The sequence below is a fragment of the Oncorhynchus mykiss genome, chromosome 7, assembly GCF_057628025.1.
Source record: "Oncorhynchus mykiss isolate SJ-2025 chromosome 7, ASM5762802v1, whole genome shotgun sequence".
Lineage (NCBI taxonomy): Eukaryota > Metazoa > Chordata > Actinopteri > Salmoniformes > Salmonidae > Oncorhynchus > Oncorhynchus mykiss.
The window spans coordinates 7715417-7732975 of record NC_143028.1 but is presented as its reverse complement, the minus strand read 5'-3'; the positions used below and the strand labels follow the sequence as shown (position 1 = coordinate 7732975).

Below are 17559 nucleotides of genomic sequence, written 5' to 3'. Positions count from 1 at the left end.
AAGGTTATTCATCCTTTTGTACCAAAATTCTCTTGTGTGAATAATTACATTTGGTCAACAATGCAATCCTTTACATTCTGATGCCTCTACCTGTAGGTCTACCTCTGACTGTCAGACAGTGGTTTTATAGGTTTACTCTGCCTAAAGCCTGAAAGAGGATAAGGGATTGTACTAGGACAACTGTGGTTTACTGAAAAGCTAACTCAGGGCATCCTCACTGACCTCAGCAGAGGCTCAGCCTATGAGTTATGTTAAAGGAGAACTGAAAACTGCAAAGGGGTCAGGGGGGGTTAAAGATGGTTTGGGGTTGGGGGAAGTGTGGCAGGTTGGATGTGTTTTAGGATTGGTGGGGGGGGGGGGGGGGGGGGGGGGGTCCAGCCATGTATGGAGGCAGCCATTGGGAGGAGGAGATTGTTAGGGAAGTGGTTGAATGGATGGGGGTTGGAGTGGAGTAGAGGGGCCTGGGGTATGGGGAGGGATGTGGGATACTGGGGCTATGCTGGGCTAGGCATGGTTGTGGGGGTATAGGCTCTGGAGCTGGGCTGGGGAGATATGGGCTCTGGAGCTGGGCTGGGCTGGGCTGGGCTGGGCTGGGGGGGGGGGGGTATAGGCTCTGGGCGGATTTTAATTAGGCAGGCTGGTCATGTGGGGATCAACTTCTGAAACTCAGCCTAATCCTTGAGAGAGAGAGAGAGAGAGAGAGAGAGAGAGAGAGAGAGAGAGAGAGAGAGAGAGAGAGAGATTGTACTTTGACCAACTGGACACAGGCACTAATTACAGATTGGAGCCCCAGGCATCGACAACTAGAAGCTGTGTGTGCGTCTGTGGAACCTACAAACACACACTTATCTAACTTTCTCAAACTTGGCTTGAACTCCTGGACACATACTCGTTGGAACCTTGAACACACTCCTTCCCAGTGTTGGTCTTCCAGTAACCATGGAACAGTCTGAAGCTAATGGCCTCAGCCCGGACCTCTCCAATGGAGCCATCATCCACAGCCCTATAGGAACCTGTACCAACCCGGACAGACAGAGACAACGAGATGAAGAGGAGGAGGAGGAGGATGTAGAACTAGCAGAGGAGGTGTTAGAACTGGGGGAGGAGGTGGGTGAGGACATGGAGGACATTGGGATGGCAGGTGAGGGGGAAGGTGCACCTGATCATTTCGAAGTGACGATGCAAGCTAGCGGGAGCGGAGGAAAGGAGGGAGAGGAGGGGGAGAGGGGGATTGAAGAAGAGATTGGTTTACAGGAAAAGAGAGAGGGAGATAAAGGGGAGGGGGAGCTGACAGTGACAGTTGTTGTAATTGAAGAGGAGCAGGAGAAATCTGTAGAGGCTGTTGAAGAAGAGAAGTTCACTGAGAGAGAGGAGTCAGCAGGGGCGGACAAAAAGAGAGAAATAGTGGAGAGAGAACCTCCTCACCCCCCACCATCCCCTAGTTTACCTGAAACTGAGTCCATTAATGATGAGGTAGAGACAAAAGACGAGGACACATCTCCAGAGGCAGAAAAGGCACAAATCGTTTTGCCTATTGATGAGACAGAGAAGACAGAGGACAATGTTGGTTTGACGACAACAGAACCGCCAGCCCCGTCAACTAATGATGAGGTGGAGAGTAAAGAAGAGCTATGTAATGAGAGTCGAAAGCCAGAAACCACATCCACTACAGATGAGTTAGCGAAGGGAGAGCATAGTGGCGGTCAGGATGCAGAGATGTCCATCAGCCAGGTGACTAATGATGATGGCATAGTAAGAGTGAGTGATGAAAGTGGGAGTCAAGTGACTGAGGACTGTCAAACTGTGTCCACTAGTGATGAGGTCAGAGGGACACGACAGGAGGAAGGACAGGAAGAGGAGCCTAAACATCAGCCAGCCAATGACAATGAAGGAGAGAGTGAGGAAAGTAACAATAAATTGGCACAAAATCTACAGGTTTCACAAGAAGAAAGGGATGAGAACCAGCAGGGAAGTGAGAAGAGTACAGAGAAAAAAGAGGAGGAGGTTAAAAGCCCTGTTACAGAAGAACAGGGAGAGACAACTAAAGGAGTTTTAGAGAAAAAAGAGGAGGGGCATCAAGCGACAGAGCACCAGCCCCCGTTGTTCGTTACCAAGGAGTTCATAGAGCTTGGAGTCGTCAAGAGTCAGGCAACCACAGCTCAACAGCCACAGGATGTTGTCACTCCACCTGTTGAGGGAGGGAGCAAGAGCAAGCCACAGCTACTGATACAGCCCAATGAGAGTCAGGAGGGTGAGAACGGCTCTAAAGAGGAGGGAGGTTTACAACAGACAAAACAACAGCTACAGGTGGAAGAGGGTGACAGTGATAGGGCAGTGGAGAGAGGTGGTGGGGAGAGGGAAGAACCGCGACAGGTTGGGGATAATGCGGTGTTGGGGATGGACACAGGAGGCAGCAAAGTAGATGAGGAGCAAAAGAAGAAGGATAATGTAGACATAGCAGAGGAAGAGAGAAGAGGTGGCAGTATGGAGGAACAGACGGAAAAGGCTTTAGAGCCTGATAATGCTAACAGAGAAGAGGGGGAAGAGAAAGAAGACAAAGTTGTAGCTCAGCCACAGGTACAGATACTCAAGGGTTCAGCAGGAGCTACACAGGAGGACGATGACAAGGATTTAGAGCATGTTGAGGAGGCTTTCGAGCTTGAGGAGGAAGGAGACATGGAGAAAGAACAGAAAGGAGAGGTCATTCTGGATGAGCCCGGAGCTGCAGAGGTGGGAGGGGCTGAAGAGATGGATAATCTGGTCCCAGTCTCAGAGATAGGGACGGGAGGAGCAGAGGGAGGGGGTGAGTTGGAGGAACAGCCAGTGACAAACATTGACGATAATCTAGACTCACAGTCAGAGGGAGCGATTGAGATGGCGGAAGAGCCAGAAGATCTCATTGAGGATGAGTTTAAATCTGCATTAGAGGGATGCAGCGAGAGAGTAGAACAGCCAGGGCCTGCCACTAAGGATGAGCCAGTAAAGTTTGGGAAGGAATACACAGCGAAGGAAAGAAGGAAAGAGAAGAAAGAAGAGGTGGAGCTAGGGGTCAAAGGTCACAAAGCCTGGATAGAGAATGGGTTCCCTGGAACAGAGGAGGTGAAACGACAACTGCTGAATGAGATGCTGCTATCTCCCACAAGGCTGAAACAAGGAGAAATGAAAGAGGAGGTGACAGTAAAAAGAGTTAGGGTGACACCCCGCAGAGGGAGCAACGACTGGAACAAGAAGGCGGCCCCAGAGGAGGTACAGACCCGCAGAGGGAGCAACGACTGGAACAAGAAGGGGGCCCCAGAGGAGGCGCAGACCCGCAGAGGGAGCAACGACTGGAACAAGAAGGAGGCCCCAGAGGAGGCGCAGACCCGCAGAGGGAGCAACGACTGGAACAAAAAGGCGGCCCCAGAGGAGGCGCAGACCCCCTGGAGGAGGGAGGACTGGGCCAAAAAGGAGGCCCCAGAGGAGGTGCAGACCTGCAGAAGGAGCGATGACTGGATCAAAAAGGCCCCAGAGGAGGCGCAGACCCCCGGGAGGAGGGAGGATTGGATTAAGAAGTTGTCTCCAGAGGAGGCGCAGACCCGCAGAAGAAGCGACGACTGGAACAAGAAGGAGGCCTCAGAGGAGGCGCAGACCCGCAGAAGAAGCGACGACTGGATCAAGAAGGAGGCCTCAGAGGAGGCGCAGACCCCTGGGTGGAGGGAGGACTGGATTAAGAAGTTGTCCCCAGAGGAGGTGCAGACCCCTGGGCGGAAGGAGGACGGGATTAAGAAGTTGTCCCCAGAGGAAGCGCAGACCCCCGGGAGGAGGGAGGACTGGATAAAGGAGCTGAAGTCTGTGCTCAAAGAGGAGGTACTTTCCCCGAAGAGGAGAGAGGAGCAGGTGAAGAAAAATAAGAAGAAGGTGGTGGTCATGGACGAGGTGCCCACGTTCATGCACCAGAGGACAGAGGTGAAGATAGAGGTGAAGAAAGAGAAGGAGGCGCAGGGGGAGGAGAAGACGCCAAAGAAGTCTGTGAGGCTGCAGAGCCCAACTCCTCATGGGGAAGACAGCGACAGTTCGGACCCCCAGGAGTACGAGATCTCCCTCTATGTCAAGGTACAGTAGCACCAAGGGTTAACTATGGGTTAGCTATGACGTTAAGAACGTTGCAGATAGACCTGTGATGAATAAAGCTGACACAATTGCATCTTATGTTGCATCTTCCTGAACAGACCCCAGTGCTCCCTGGTCCTGTAGAGCTGTATCGATCAGCTGATTACCTGAATCAGGTGTGTTACCTTGCACATCCTGTGGGTGCTCTGGACCAGGACTGAAGAACACTGAGGGGTGTGGTCTAAGATGTACAGATCTCTCCGCCATTGTCTCCGTGTATTGGCATCTCCACTTGTGGCAGGATATAGTTTAGCATGTATTTAAAGTCAAGTGTAGCTTCTATTCAGGTAACGGCTACAAGATGTATCTGTCCACATGTCACAACAATACAAACCCACCCCTTCTCTTAGAAGAGGCTTTAATAAGGGACAATCTCTCTTCCTTCGCTCTCTATTTGTCTCCCTCTCTCATCTGGTAATCAAATCAGTGTTTCGGAATCCTCGAGAATTATCTACTTAGCTCGTAATGGAACTTTCCTGTCATCCTGTTCTATAGATTACAAATGGGGCTACGTGTACCGTGCTAGCTAGCATCATAGGAAAACCCATGCCAGCCACTAGCCCTAGCCCACATTTTAGCTTATCTTAGCTACTTAGTGGCTAATTATATTAGTGTCTGGTCTATGGTCATGTTCAGTTGGTCATAAAGGCTAGCTCAGACACTGTTCGCTCAAAGCCCCAAACATTGTTCTGTTGTTGTGGTTGATTCTCCTCTGGCTGGTTTAAAGTAATGCGATTTGACAACTTGAAATGGCCACCTGTCGGGAGTCGTTGAGAGAGAGAGGACGTTGTTGTTATCATTAGCCTACATTCTGTGGCCTGTTCTTCTTTACCAACTAGTGTAGCGACATGGCAACATACAATGATGTTGGCCCGGAAAATATACTGTAAGGGAGTAGTTAGCAGGTAACTTAATTTACGTCGTAATAAAGACACTGTTTGGCCCTGCAGGTCAGAGGTGGTGTAGTAAGGAAAGAAGAGGGTCTGTGTGTCTGGCCAGTAAAGTATTAGCCTGCTGGACACACTGCCATTTTGAAAATTGGTTGCTAAGGAAACATCAAGCATACTTACGGTTTGGGTGTGAGGCATGTTGTGTAATATTCCCTGTGTTATGATTGCATGTGAGGTGTTTTGTTGGGGTTGTGTGTGATTGTGTGTGGGAGTCATGTGGGAGTCATGTCGCTGGGTTGCCTGTGATCCCACTGTGATCTCCTTATCTCATCCCATTAAGAGAGTGATATCCTACTGTAATTCTACCCCTCTTTAGCTGATTGCACACACACACACGCACAGACTCACAGACACACATACGCACACACACACGCACACACATAGTTACACGGAGGCACACACACACACACACAGTCTTGCCGGCCCCATTGTCCCATGCGTGCGTGTGTGTTAGGGCATTCTAGTAGTGTTGTTGGTGAGTGTTCTGGTGCAAAATGGCTGCCGTAGCATCACCTGTGGCCCACTATCAATGTAAAGTGCTTTGAGGACTAGGTGGAGAGCACTACATTGAGCCACTACATCATTACGCTCCATTCTAGCCGCAACTGTATTGCTTTGAGCCATGCATTTCTGGTCAGAAGTCTATAAAAAGCCTGTATTAAAAAGTTACCTGACATGGTACCTACTTTGGCTCAATTGGTTGGAGTGTGGCTCTCTATAGCAACCCCAGGGTTGTGGATTTGACTCCCACATGTGCTACATAATATGTGTGCCAACCATCAGATCTCCTAGATAAAACCCCGCTAAAAATAGGCATGTTGTTATGGCGTTGTAGGTCTGGAGGGCTGCATGCCATGGACCCAGGACGTGACCAACACAACAAAGGCACATTCCAGTGTTTGATGAAGGTGCCCTGGCGCCCAGCTGAAGGATTAAGCCTTGGGGAAAATGTCCTAATATCCTGGCCTGTTCTCCTGGGGCGCCTGCTCACATAATACAATAGACGCCTTTGTCTTGCTCTTGGTGTGAGAGCAATTGTAGGTATGCTCCATGGCCAAGGTCAGGGGAGGCAGGAGGCAGGAGCAAGCTCCAACTGTGGCTTTCACCAGAGTTAGAGAGTCAAGGAAAACATGGAGGAAATTATTTTTACATTCTCTCTCTTTCTCCCTCCTCTCTCTCTCTCTCTCTCTCTCTCTCTCTCTCTCTCTCTCTTTCTCTCTCTCCCCTCCACTCTCTCTCTTTCTCTCTCCCCCCTTCTCCCCCCCCTCTCTCTTTCTCTCTGACAATAAGCTGATTATCAGGCCTGCTGGTAATGGAGCTGACTGGGGTGTCTGGGGACAATCTGGGGACAAGAGGGGGTGACAGGGCCCACTCCGCCAACACACATGCAGATATTTGACTTATTGGTCCGCTGTTGTTGTCACTATGGTAACAAAGTCACACAGCACACCTGAATGGTCACCTATTGCCATGAGTTTTGGGGTCGGAGTTGAAGTGTGATGAGTCGGACTTGGTTGTGTTTGTAATGATCTCAGTAGAAATATACATGATCAAACGATCCTCTTTATGTTGTTGACAACTTTCTACCCAATGAGGTACTTCTATGATATGCATGCACAGTATGGTTGGCTGCCTACGAGGAGTACGTTTTCAGTGTGTGTGTGTGTGTGTGTGTGTGTGTGTGTGTGTGTGTGTGTGTGTGTGTGTGTGTGTGTTTGTGTGTATGAGTGCGTGCGTGCGGGCGTGTGTGTGTGAGCGTGTGTGTGTGTGAGAAACACATTGCCCTTTTCCAACAGGGTCAGAACAGGCCTGAGGATTCCATCAACTCCCACACACTGACCCCAGAACAGACCTCACACTGTTCCGCCAGCCTACACTGACACCATACCCACAGACTCTGGGTCAGTCAGTTGGGGCCTATTGTTGCTGTTGTTTGAGGATTGATAAAAACGTATCCTGGTGTACCAAAAGAAGCTGAGTTTCTGCATTGTAGGTTGTTAGGGCAGTGAATGAGATAATTTTACTGGAATCATAAACTGAAACTTTTGCATCAGGAAGAAATTATTGTAGAGGGGCACATGGACCTGATTACGTATCTAAACAAGTTTACACGCTGTTCTCTGTTTGGCATGGGCTATTATTCATTCATTATGTCAGTACCTGTAGCTGAAATCAACACATCAGAACTACAATCTATCAAAGTAAACGAAAGACACCCACCAGACAGGGAAAACACCCAAACAGCGTGTCTATTATGCTAGCCGTGTGTGGCTAACAAAGAGGGATTGTGCTGTGCAAAACGTCTCACTGTCCTGCTCTTCATATCTAAACCCACCTCCCATCGATCTTACCACCCCAATCATGGACACCCACAGCTACAGAACCCTCAGACCCGGTCTGGTCTCAGTCAGCCCAGACAGAGACAGTAACTTTCACGAGTTTCGCTGACAGAACCTGACTGATTGGAGGCAGATTGATTTATGGATCGGGCTGTGTCTTTGGACCTCTAGGTTATGAGTCCATAAACTGATACCTTGACTTGTGTTGTCACCATGGCCTGGTTTGACATAGCAGCCAAAAAGCTGGGGTTCCCAACTATCGAGCTGTTTGTCAAGGTAAGAGTTGAGCTTGAAGTATGAAGGAATTTGATGCTGCTGGTGCTGTTGTTGTTGCTGGTGGTGGTGCTGTTGTTGTTGTTGCTGGTGTTGGTGCTGTAGTTGTTGCTGGTGGTGGTGGTGCTGTTGCTGGTGCTGCTGGTGGTGGTACTGTTGTTGCTGGTGGTGATACTGTTGTTGTTGCTGCTGCTGGTGGTGGTACTGTTGCTGCTGCTGGTGGTGGTACTGTTGTTGCTGCTGCTGGTGGTGGTACTGTTGTTGTTGCTGCTGGTGGTACTGTTGTTGCTGCTGCTGGTGGTGGTACTGTTGTTTCTGGTGCTGGTGCTGTTGTTGCTGCTGCTGGTGGTGCTGTTGTTGCTTCTGCTGGTAGTGTTACTGTTGTTGTTGCTGGTGGTGGTGCTGTTGTTGTTGTTGCTGGTGGTGATATTGTTGCTGCTGCTGGTGGTGCTGCTGTTGTTGTTGCTGCTGGTGGTGCTTTTGTTGCTGCTGGTGGTCGTGCTGTTGTTGTTGTTGCTGCTGCTGGTGGTGCTGATGGTGGTGGTTCTGTTGTTGTTGCTGCTGCTGATGGTGCTGCTGGTGGTCCTGTTGTTGCTGCTGCTGCTGGTGGTGCTGATGGTGGTGGTGGTGCTGATGGTGGTGGTGCTATTGTTGTTACTGGTGCTGCTGGTGGTGCTGATGGGTGTGGTGCTGTTGTTGTTGCTGGTGCTGGTGCTGCTGGTGGTGCTAGTGTTGTTGATGATCTCTCAGGTTTGTTGAGGACCTTTAGTGGCAAGAGATCGTCAGGGCCGATTCAACGTGTTGTGGTAGTGTGTTTTACCAGACAGGGAATAATGACCAGGGCATTTGTGATTGGGGCCTGTTGTATGTACTGTATGTATTTGAACTGTGTGTGTATGAGTTGGACTGAACCTTTTGTGTGTCTCCTACTTAGGCTGGCAGTGATGGTGAGAGCATCGGGAACTGTCCGTTCTCCCAGCGCCTCTTCATGATTCTGTGGCTGAAGGGAGTTATCTTCAACGTCACCACAGTCGACCTCAAAAGGTATGGATCATCCCATCGGCCAATACATCTATCAATCAATCAGTTGTGTTCTATATCAAGATCAACAGGGTTTTAAATACTTTCTAAAGACATTCAGCCATCAATGCTGGATGATGTTTATGTGGGTTCCCTGACACAGGAGCCCTGTAAGAACCTTGTAATAATGTGTTACCCAGGAAACCGGCGGACCTGCAGGACCTGGCCCCGGGGACCAACCCTCCATTCGTCACATTTAATGGGGAGGTGAAGGTCGACGTCAACAAGATAGAAGAGTTCATTGAGGAAAAACTCACGCCACCACGGTACTCACTCACCACTTCCTGTCTATTGCCTGTCAATCAAACAACCACTTCCTGGATTCAACTGACCAATCCTGATGTCTGATATATCTTTCTCAGGTACCCCAAGTTGGCGACTAAACACCCAGAGTCAAACACCGCAGGTATAGATGTGTTCTCCAAGTTCTCTGCCTACATCAAGAACCCCCGCAAAGATACCAACGACGGTAAGGCTTGTGTTTGTGTGTGTGTTTGTGTGTGCGTGCGTGCAAGTTTGTTTGTACTGCATGTGTGTACTGTGTGCTTGCGTGTTTACACTGTAGCCTGTGTGTCTCTGACTGTGATTACAATGTCTGTGTGTTTGCATCTCTGTCTGTCTGTGTTCACTCACTGTATACCCTGTGTGTGTGTGTGCGTGGGGGGGGGGGGGGGGGGGGTGTAGGCCTGGAGAAGGCCCTGTTGAAGTCTCTCAGGCGACTGGATGAATTCCTGAGGACCCCCCTGCCGGAGGAGATCGATGCCAACAGCACAGAAGACCCTCAGGAGTCCACACGCTGCTTCCTGGATGGACCTGACCTCACGCTGGCAGACTGCAACCTGCTGCCCAAACTACACATTATAAAGGTACTGCTTCCCAGACTACACATTATAAAGGTACTGCTGCCCAGACTACACATTATAAAGGTACTGCTGCCTAGACTACATATTATAAAGGTACTGCTGCCCAGACTACACATTGTAAAGGTACTGCTGCCCAGGCTACACATTATAAAGGTACTGCTGCCCAGACTACACATTATAAAGGTACTACTGCCCAGACTACACATTATAAAGGTACTGCTGCCCAGACTACACATTATAAAGGTACTGCTACCCAGACTACACATTATAAAGGTACTGCTGCCCAGACTACACATTATAAAGTTACTGCTGCCTTAACTACACATTATAAAGGTACTGCTGCCTTAACTACACATTATAAAGGTACTGCTGCCCAGACTACACATTATAAAGGTACTGCTGCCTTAACTACACATTATAAAGGTACTGCTGCCCAGACTACACATTATAAAGGTACTGCTTCCCAGACTACACATTATAAAGGTACTGCTTCCCAGACTACACATTAGAAAGGTACTGCTGCCCAGACTAAACATTATAAAGGTACTGCTGTCTAGACTACACATTATAAAGGTACTGCTGTCTAGACTACACATTATAAAAGTACTGCTTCCCAGACTACACATTATAAAGGTACTGCTGCCTAGACTACACATTATAAAGGTACTGCTGCCCAGACTACACATTATAAAGGTACTGCTGCCCAGACTACACATTATAAAGGTACTGCTGCCCAGACTACACATTATAAAGGTACTGCTCCCCAGACTACACATTATAAAGGTACTGCTGCCCAGACTACACATTATAAAGGTACTGCTGCCTAGACTACACATTATAAAGGTACTACTGCCCAGACTACAAATTATAAAGGTACTGCTGCCAATAATACCCACCTTAATGCCCAGACTACACATTATAAAGGTACTAGTACCAATACAACCAGCCTGCTGCCCAGACTACACATTATAAAGGTACTGCTGCCCAGACTACACATTATAAAGGTACTGCTGCCCAGACTACACATTATAAAGGTACTACTGCCCAGACTACACATTATAAAGGTACTGCTGCCCAGACTACACATTATAAAGGTACTAGGTACCAATACTACCAGCCTGCTGCTCAGACTACACATTATAAAGGTACTGCTGCCCAGACTACACATTACAAAGGTACTGCTGCCCAGACTACACATTATAAAGGTACTGCTGCCCAGACTACACATTATAAAGGTACTGCTTCCCAGACTACACATTATAAAGGTACTGCTGTCTAGACTACACATTATACTGTTACTGCTGCCTAGACTACACATTATAAAGGTACTGCTGCCCAGACTACACATTGTAAAGGTACTGCTGCCTAGACTACACATTATAAAGGTACTGCTGCCCAGACTACACATTATAAAGGTACTGCTGCCCAGACTACACATTATAAAGGTACTGCTACCCAGACTACACATTATAAAGGTACTGCTGCCCAGACTACACATTATAAAGGTACTGCTGCCTTAACTACACATTATAAAGGTACTGCTGCCTTAACTACACATTATAAAGGTACTGCTGCCCAGACTACACATTATAAAGGTACTGCTGCCTTAACTACACATTATAAAGGTACTGCTGCCCAGACTACACATTATAAAGGTACTGCTTCCCAGACTACACATTATAAAGGTACTGCTTCCCAGACTACACATTAGAAAGGTACTGCTGCCTAGACTACACATTATAAAGGTACTACTGCCTATACTACACATTATACTGTTACTACTGCCTAGACTACACATTATAAAGGTACTGCTGCCCAGACTACACATTATAAAGGTACTGCTGCCCAGACTACACATTATAAAGGTACTGCTCCCCAGACTACACATTATAAAGGTGCTGCTGCCCAGACTACACATTATAAAGGTACTGCTGCCTAGACTACACATTATAAAGGTACTGCTGCCCAGACTACACATTGTAAAGGTACTGCTGCCTAGACTACACATTATAAAGGTACTGCTGCCCAGACTACACATTATAAAGGTACTGCTGCCCAGACTACACATTATAAAGGTACTGCTACCCAGACTACACATTATAAAGGTACTGCTGCCCAGACTACACATTATAAAGGTACTGCTGCCTTAACTACACATTATAAAGGTACTGCTGCCTTAACTACACATTATAAAGGTACTGCTGCCCAGACTACACATTATAAAGGTACTGCTGCCTTAACTACACATTATAAAGGTACTGCTGCCCAGACTACACATTATAAAGGTACTGCTTCCCAGACTACACATTATAAAGGTACTGCTTCCCAGACTACACATTAGAAAGGTACTGCTGCCCAGACTAAACATTATAATGGTACTGCTGTCTAGACTACACATTATAAAGGTACTGCTGTCTAGACTACACATTATAAAAGTACTGCTTCCCAGACTACACATTATAAAGGTACTGCTGCCTAGACTACACATTATAAAGGTACTGCTGCCCAGACTACACATTATAAAGGTACTGCTGCCCAGACTACACATTATAAAGGTACTGCTGCCCAGACTACACATTATAAAGGTACTGCTCCCCAGACTACACATTATAAAGGTACTGCTGCCCAGACTACACATTATAAAGGTACTGCTGCCTAGACTACACATTATAAAGGTACTACTGCCCAGACTACACATTATAAAGGTACTGCTGCCAATAATACCCACCTTGCTGCCCAGACTACACATTATAAAGGTACTAGTACCAATACAACCAGCCTGCTGCCCAGACTACACATTATAAAGGTACTGCTGCCCAGACTACACATTATAAAGGTACTGCTGCCTAGACTACACATTATAAAGGTACTGCTGCCTAGACTACACATTATAAAGGTACTGCTGCCTTAACTACACATTATAAAGGTTCTGCTCCCCAGACTACACATTATAAAGGTTCTGCTGCCCAGACTACACATTATAAAGGTTCTGCTGCCCAGACTACACATTATAAAGGTACTGCTCCCCAGACTACACATTATAAAGGTACTGCTGCCCAGACAACACGTTATAAAGGTACTGCTGCCCAGACTACACATTATAAAGGTACCTCTGCCCAGACTACACATTATAAAGGTACTGCTGCCCAGACTACACATTATAAAGGTACTGCTGCCCAGACTACACATTATAAAGGTACTGCTGCCCAGACTACACATTATAAAGGTACTGCTGCCCAGACTACACATTATAAAGGTACCTCTGCCCAGACTACACATTATAAAGGTACTACTGCCTAGACAACACATTATAAAGGTACTGCTGCCCAGACTATACATTATAAAGGTACTACTGCCCAGACTACACATTATAAAGGTACTGCTGCCCAGACTACACAGTATAAAGGTACTGCTGCCCAGACTACACATTATAAAGGTACTGCTGCCTAGACTACACATTATAAAGGTACTGCTTCCCAGACTACACATTATAAAGGTACTGCTGCCCAGACTACACATTATAAAGGTACTGCAACCCAGACTACACATTATAAAGGTACTGCTGCCCAGACTACACATTATAAAGGTACTGCTGCCCAGACTACACATTATAAAGGTACTGCTGCCCAGACTACACATTATAAAGGTACTGCTGCCCAGACTACACATTATAAAGGTACTGCTGCCCAGACTACACATTATAAAGGTACTGCTGCCCAGACTACACATTATAAAGGTACTGCTGCCCAGACTACACATTATAAAGGTACTGCTGCCCAGACTACACATTATAAAGGTACTGCTGCCCAGACTACACATTATAAAGGTACTGCTGCCCAGACTACACATTATAAAGGTACTGCTGCCCAGACTACACATTATAAAGGTACTGCTGCCCAGACTACACATTATAAAGGTACTGCTGCCCAGACTACACATTATAAAGGTACTACTGCCTTAACTACACATTATAAAGGTACTGCTGCCCAGACTACACATTATAAAGGTACTGCTACCCAGACTACACATTATAAAGGTACTGCTGCCCAGACTACACATTATAAAGGTACTGCTGCCCAGACTACACATTATAAAGGTACTGCTACCCAGACTACACATTATAAAGGTACTGCTGCCTTAAATACACATTATAAAGGTACTGCTGCCCAGACTACACATTATAAAGGTACTGCTGCCTTAACTACACATTATAAAGGTACTGCTACCCAGACTACACATTATAAAGGTACTGCTGCCTTAACTACACATTATAAAGGTACTGCTGCCCAGACTACACATTATAAAGGTACTGCTGCCCAGACTACACATTATAAAGGTACCTCTGCCCAGACTACACATTATAAAGGTACTGCTGCCCAGACTACACATTATAAAGGTACTGCTGCCCAGACTACACATTATAAAGGTACTGCTGCCCAGACTGCACATTATAAAGGTACTGCTGCCCAGACTACACATTATAAAGGTACTGCTGCCCAGACTACACATTATAAAGGTACCTCTGCCCAGACTACACATTATAAAGGTACTACTGCCTAGACTACACATTATAAAGGTACTGCTGCCCAGACTATACATTATAAAGGTACTACTGCCCAGACTACACATTATAAAGGTACTGCTGCCCAGACTACACAGTATAAAGGTACTGCTGCCCAGACTACACATTATAAAGTTACTGCTGCCTAGACTACACATTATAAAGGTACTGCTTCCCAGACTACACATTATAAAGGTACTGCTGCCCAGACTACACATTATAAAGGTACTGCAACCCAGACTACACATTATAAAGGTACTGCTGCCCAGACTACACATTATAAAGGTATTGCTGCCCAGACTACACATTATAAAGGTACTGCTGCCCAGACTACACATTATAAAGGTACTGCTGCCCAGACTACACATTATAAAGGTACTGCTGCCCAGACTACACATTATAAAGGTACTGCTGCCCAGACTACACATTATAAAGGTACTGCTGCCCAGACTACACATTATAAAGGTACTGCTGCCCAGACTACACATTATAAAGGTACTGCTGCCCAGACTACACATTATAAAGGTACTGCTGCCCAGACTACACATTATAAAGGTACTGCTGCCCAGACTACACATTATAAAGGTACTGCTGCCCAAACTACACATTAAATCAAATCAAATCAAATCAAATCAAATCAAATTTTATTTGTCACATACACATGGTTAGCAGATGTTAATGCGAGTGTAGCGAAATGCTTGTGCTTCTAGTTCCGACAATGCAGTAATAACAAGTAATCTAACTAACAATTCCAAAACTACTGTCTTGTACACAGTGTAAGGGGATAAAGAATATGTACATAAGGATATATGAATGAGTGATGGTACAGAGCAGCATAGGCAAGATACAGTAGATGGTATCGGGTACAGTATGTACAAATGAGATGAGTATGTAAACAAAGTGGCATAGTATAGTATAAAGTGGCTAGTGATACATGTATTACATAAGGATACCGTCGATGCTATAGAGTACAGTATATCCGTATGCGTATGAGATGAATAATGTAGGGTAAGTAACATTTATATAAGGTAGCATTGTTTAAAGTGGCTAGTGATATATTTACATCATTTCCTATCAATTCCCATTATTAAAGTGGCTGGAGTTGAGTCAGTGTCAGTGTGTTGGCAGCAGCCACTCAGTGTTAGTGGTGGCTGTTTAACAGTCTGATGGCCTTGAGATAGAAGCTGTTTTTCAGTCTCTCGGTCCCAGCTTTGATGCACCTGTACTGACCTCGCCTTCTGGATGATAGCGGGGTGAACAGGCAGTGGCTCGGGTGGTTGATGTCCTTGATGATCTTTATGGCCTTCCTGTGACATCGGGTGGTGTAGGTGTCCTGGAGGGCAGGTAGTTTGCCCCCGGTGATGCGTTGTGCAGACCTCACTACCCTCTGGAGAGCCTTACGGTTGAGGGCGGTGCCATTATAAAGGTACTACTGCCTTAACTACACATTATAAAGGTACTGCTGCCCAGACTACACATTATAAAGGTACTGCTACCCAGACTACACATTATAAAGGTACTGCTGCCCAGACTACACATTATAAAGGTACTGCTGCCCAGACTACACATTATAAAGGTACTGCTACCCAGACTACACATTATAAAGGTACTGCTGCCTTAAATACACATTATAAAGGTACTGCTGCCCAGACTACACATTATAAAGGTACTGCTGCCTTAACTACACATTATAAAGGTACTGCTACCCAGACTACACATTATAAAGGTACTGCTACCCAGACTACACATTATAAAGGTACTGCTGCCTTAACTACACATTATAAAGGTACTGCTGCCCAGGCTACACATTATAAAGGTACTGCTGCCCAGACTACACATTATAAAGGTACTGCTGCCCAGACTACACATTATAAAGGGACTGCTACCCAGACTACACATTATAAAGGTACTGCTGCCCAGACTACACATTATAAAGGTACTGTTGCCTTAACTACACATTATAAAGGTACTGCATCCCAGACTACACATTATAAAGGTACTGCTGCCCAGACTAGACTGGAGGGGGTGTGGCGCTATCTGAACCACGCCTACAAGAGGGAAGAGTTTACTAACACCTGTCCTGTTGAGCGCGAAATCGAATTTGCCTACATAGATGTGGCCAAACGAATCAAATAGCGAGAGGGGGAGGAGAGAGAGACTGAGAAGGCCCAATTCCAAATTGTGTGTGTGTGTGTGTGTCTTTGTACACTCACCAGTTGGGTTGGACGGCACTCATATGTAGTGCCATGGCTGCTGTGAATGTAAGACCACTAGACAGAGGTCTGCACCCATTTCACATCCATTCCTTTTGGCGAAAGCCCTCTGTGGTGCACTATAATACAGCTGTATGGTGTCATTGAAGACACAGACACTGTTAGAAACCTAGAGTACGAACTCTAACAGCGTATAGTACTATCTACTATCTGCAACATTGTAAAACTGTCCTAAAGCAGCCATAAGCATTCATTAGAGTGTTATAACCTCTGTGTCTTAGAGGTATAGCAGAGCACAGGTAGACACGCCATACTTATATGAATATGCAACACTTTGGCCTTGATCACAGTATTAACCTATGTCTAAAAATTAACATACATATCCTTTATAAATTCACTTTTCATTAGTTTCTCCCCCGTCTTATTTTGGCTATCTATGGGTGAATAATAATCAATAGTAAAAAGCTTTTTGATGTCAAGGTCTGACTTATCTATTTGTGCGTTTTGTAAAAGCAAATCTGCTTTAATACCATTTATATCGATTTCTATTGACCATAATAGGATTGTGGGTGGGGCTTCCTGTTGAGAAGCTCACCTGTTTGGGCCTTCCTGAACATGCAGGTTGAATCGGAAGCCATTTTGATTGTGGCGGAAGTGTGTACTGTATCTCTCTATGCACCAAACAAATACTGACACAACCCTGTGTACTCGCCTTATAATCCTCACCAGAGGAGACTTTATTAAACTGATTTCAGAACAGTGATTTGTCTTTGATATTTTTGTTACCTTGCTTTGTGTATCTTTTGATGTATGACAACTGACAGACTTTTGAATATGGGGTGAACTTTCCCTTTAAACCTCAACCCAGTCACCCACAGTCACCAAGGCAACGGTACAACTGACTCTTCTGTGGAACCAAAACGTAAAAGCCCTAATATCAACAAACGTAGTTTACAGTGCCACCATGGGTTACCATGGGGACATCCTCTCCAGGAATTCTAGAGTTTTGCAAGAAGTGTGTAAATCTCTTATGTAAATCTCTACCACCAATGTAAGCAGTCCAGTAACATTACATTATACAACCAATGTGTACATAACCTTTAAGACAATAGTCTCTCAGCTTTGCGATGA

At 46.1% G+C, this 17559-nt stretch overlaps 1 protein-coding gene across 4 annotated transcripts; it reads left to right on the top strand.

The window, feature by feature from the left end:
* The first annotated feature begins 702 nt into the window (after positions 1–702).
* Positions 703–17185, top strand: LOC110497060 (chloride intracellular channel protein 4). Of its 4 annotated transcripts, XM_090240126.1 has the most exons (7): positions 7457–7714; positions 8646–8755; positions 8932–9057; positions 9154–9260; positions 9476–9657; positions 10579–10584; positions 16196–17185. In XM_090240126.1, the coding sequence occupies exons 1-7, from the start codon at positions 7652–7654 to the stop codon at positions 16349–16351; spliced, it is 750 nt and encodes a 249-aa protein (XP_090096252.1). In that variant the 5' UTR covers positions 7457–7651; the 3' UTR covers positions 16352–17185. The 4 variants fall into 4 exon arrangements, with proteins under 4 accessions (XP_090096249.1, XP_090096250.1, XP_090096251.1 ...); XM_090240123.1 differs by lacking the exons at positions 7457–7714; positions 16196–17185 and adding exons at positions 703–4092; positions 4209–4265 and having other exon boundaries at positions 9476–11364; XM_090240124.1 differs by lacking the exons at positions 7457–7714; positions 16196–17185 and adding an exon at positions 703–4092 and having other exon boundaries at positions 9476–11364.
* The last annotated feature ends 374 nt before the right edge of the window (positions 17186–17559 follow it).

Bases quoted from the DNA above. Each gene is read 5' to 3' on its own strand.
- LOC110497060 (XM_090240123.1), top strand. From the start codon at position 940: ATGGAACAGTCTGAAGCTAATGGCCTCAGCCCGGACCTCTCCAATGGA. The intron at 8,756-8,931 runs GTATGGATCATC...TGTGTTACCCAG, and splicing joins ACCACAGTCGACCTCAAAAG to GAAACCGGCGGACCTGCAGG. The intron at 9,058-9,153 runs GTACTCACTCAC...TATCTTTCTCAG, and splicing joins GAAAAACTCACGCCACCACG to GTACCCCAAGTTGGCGACTA.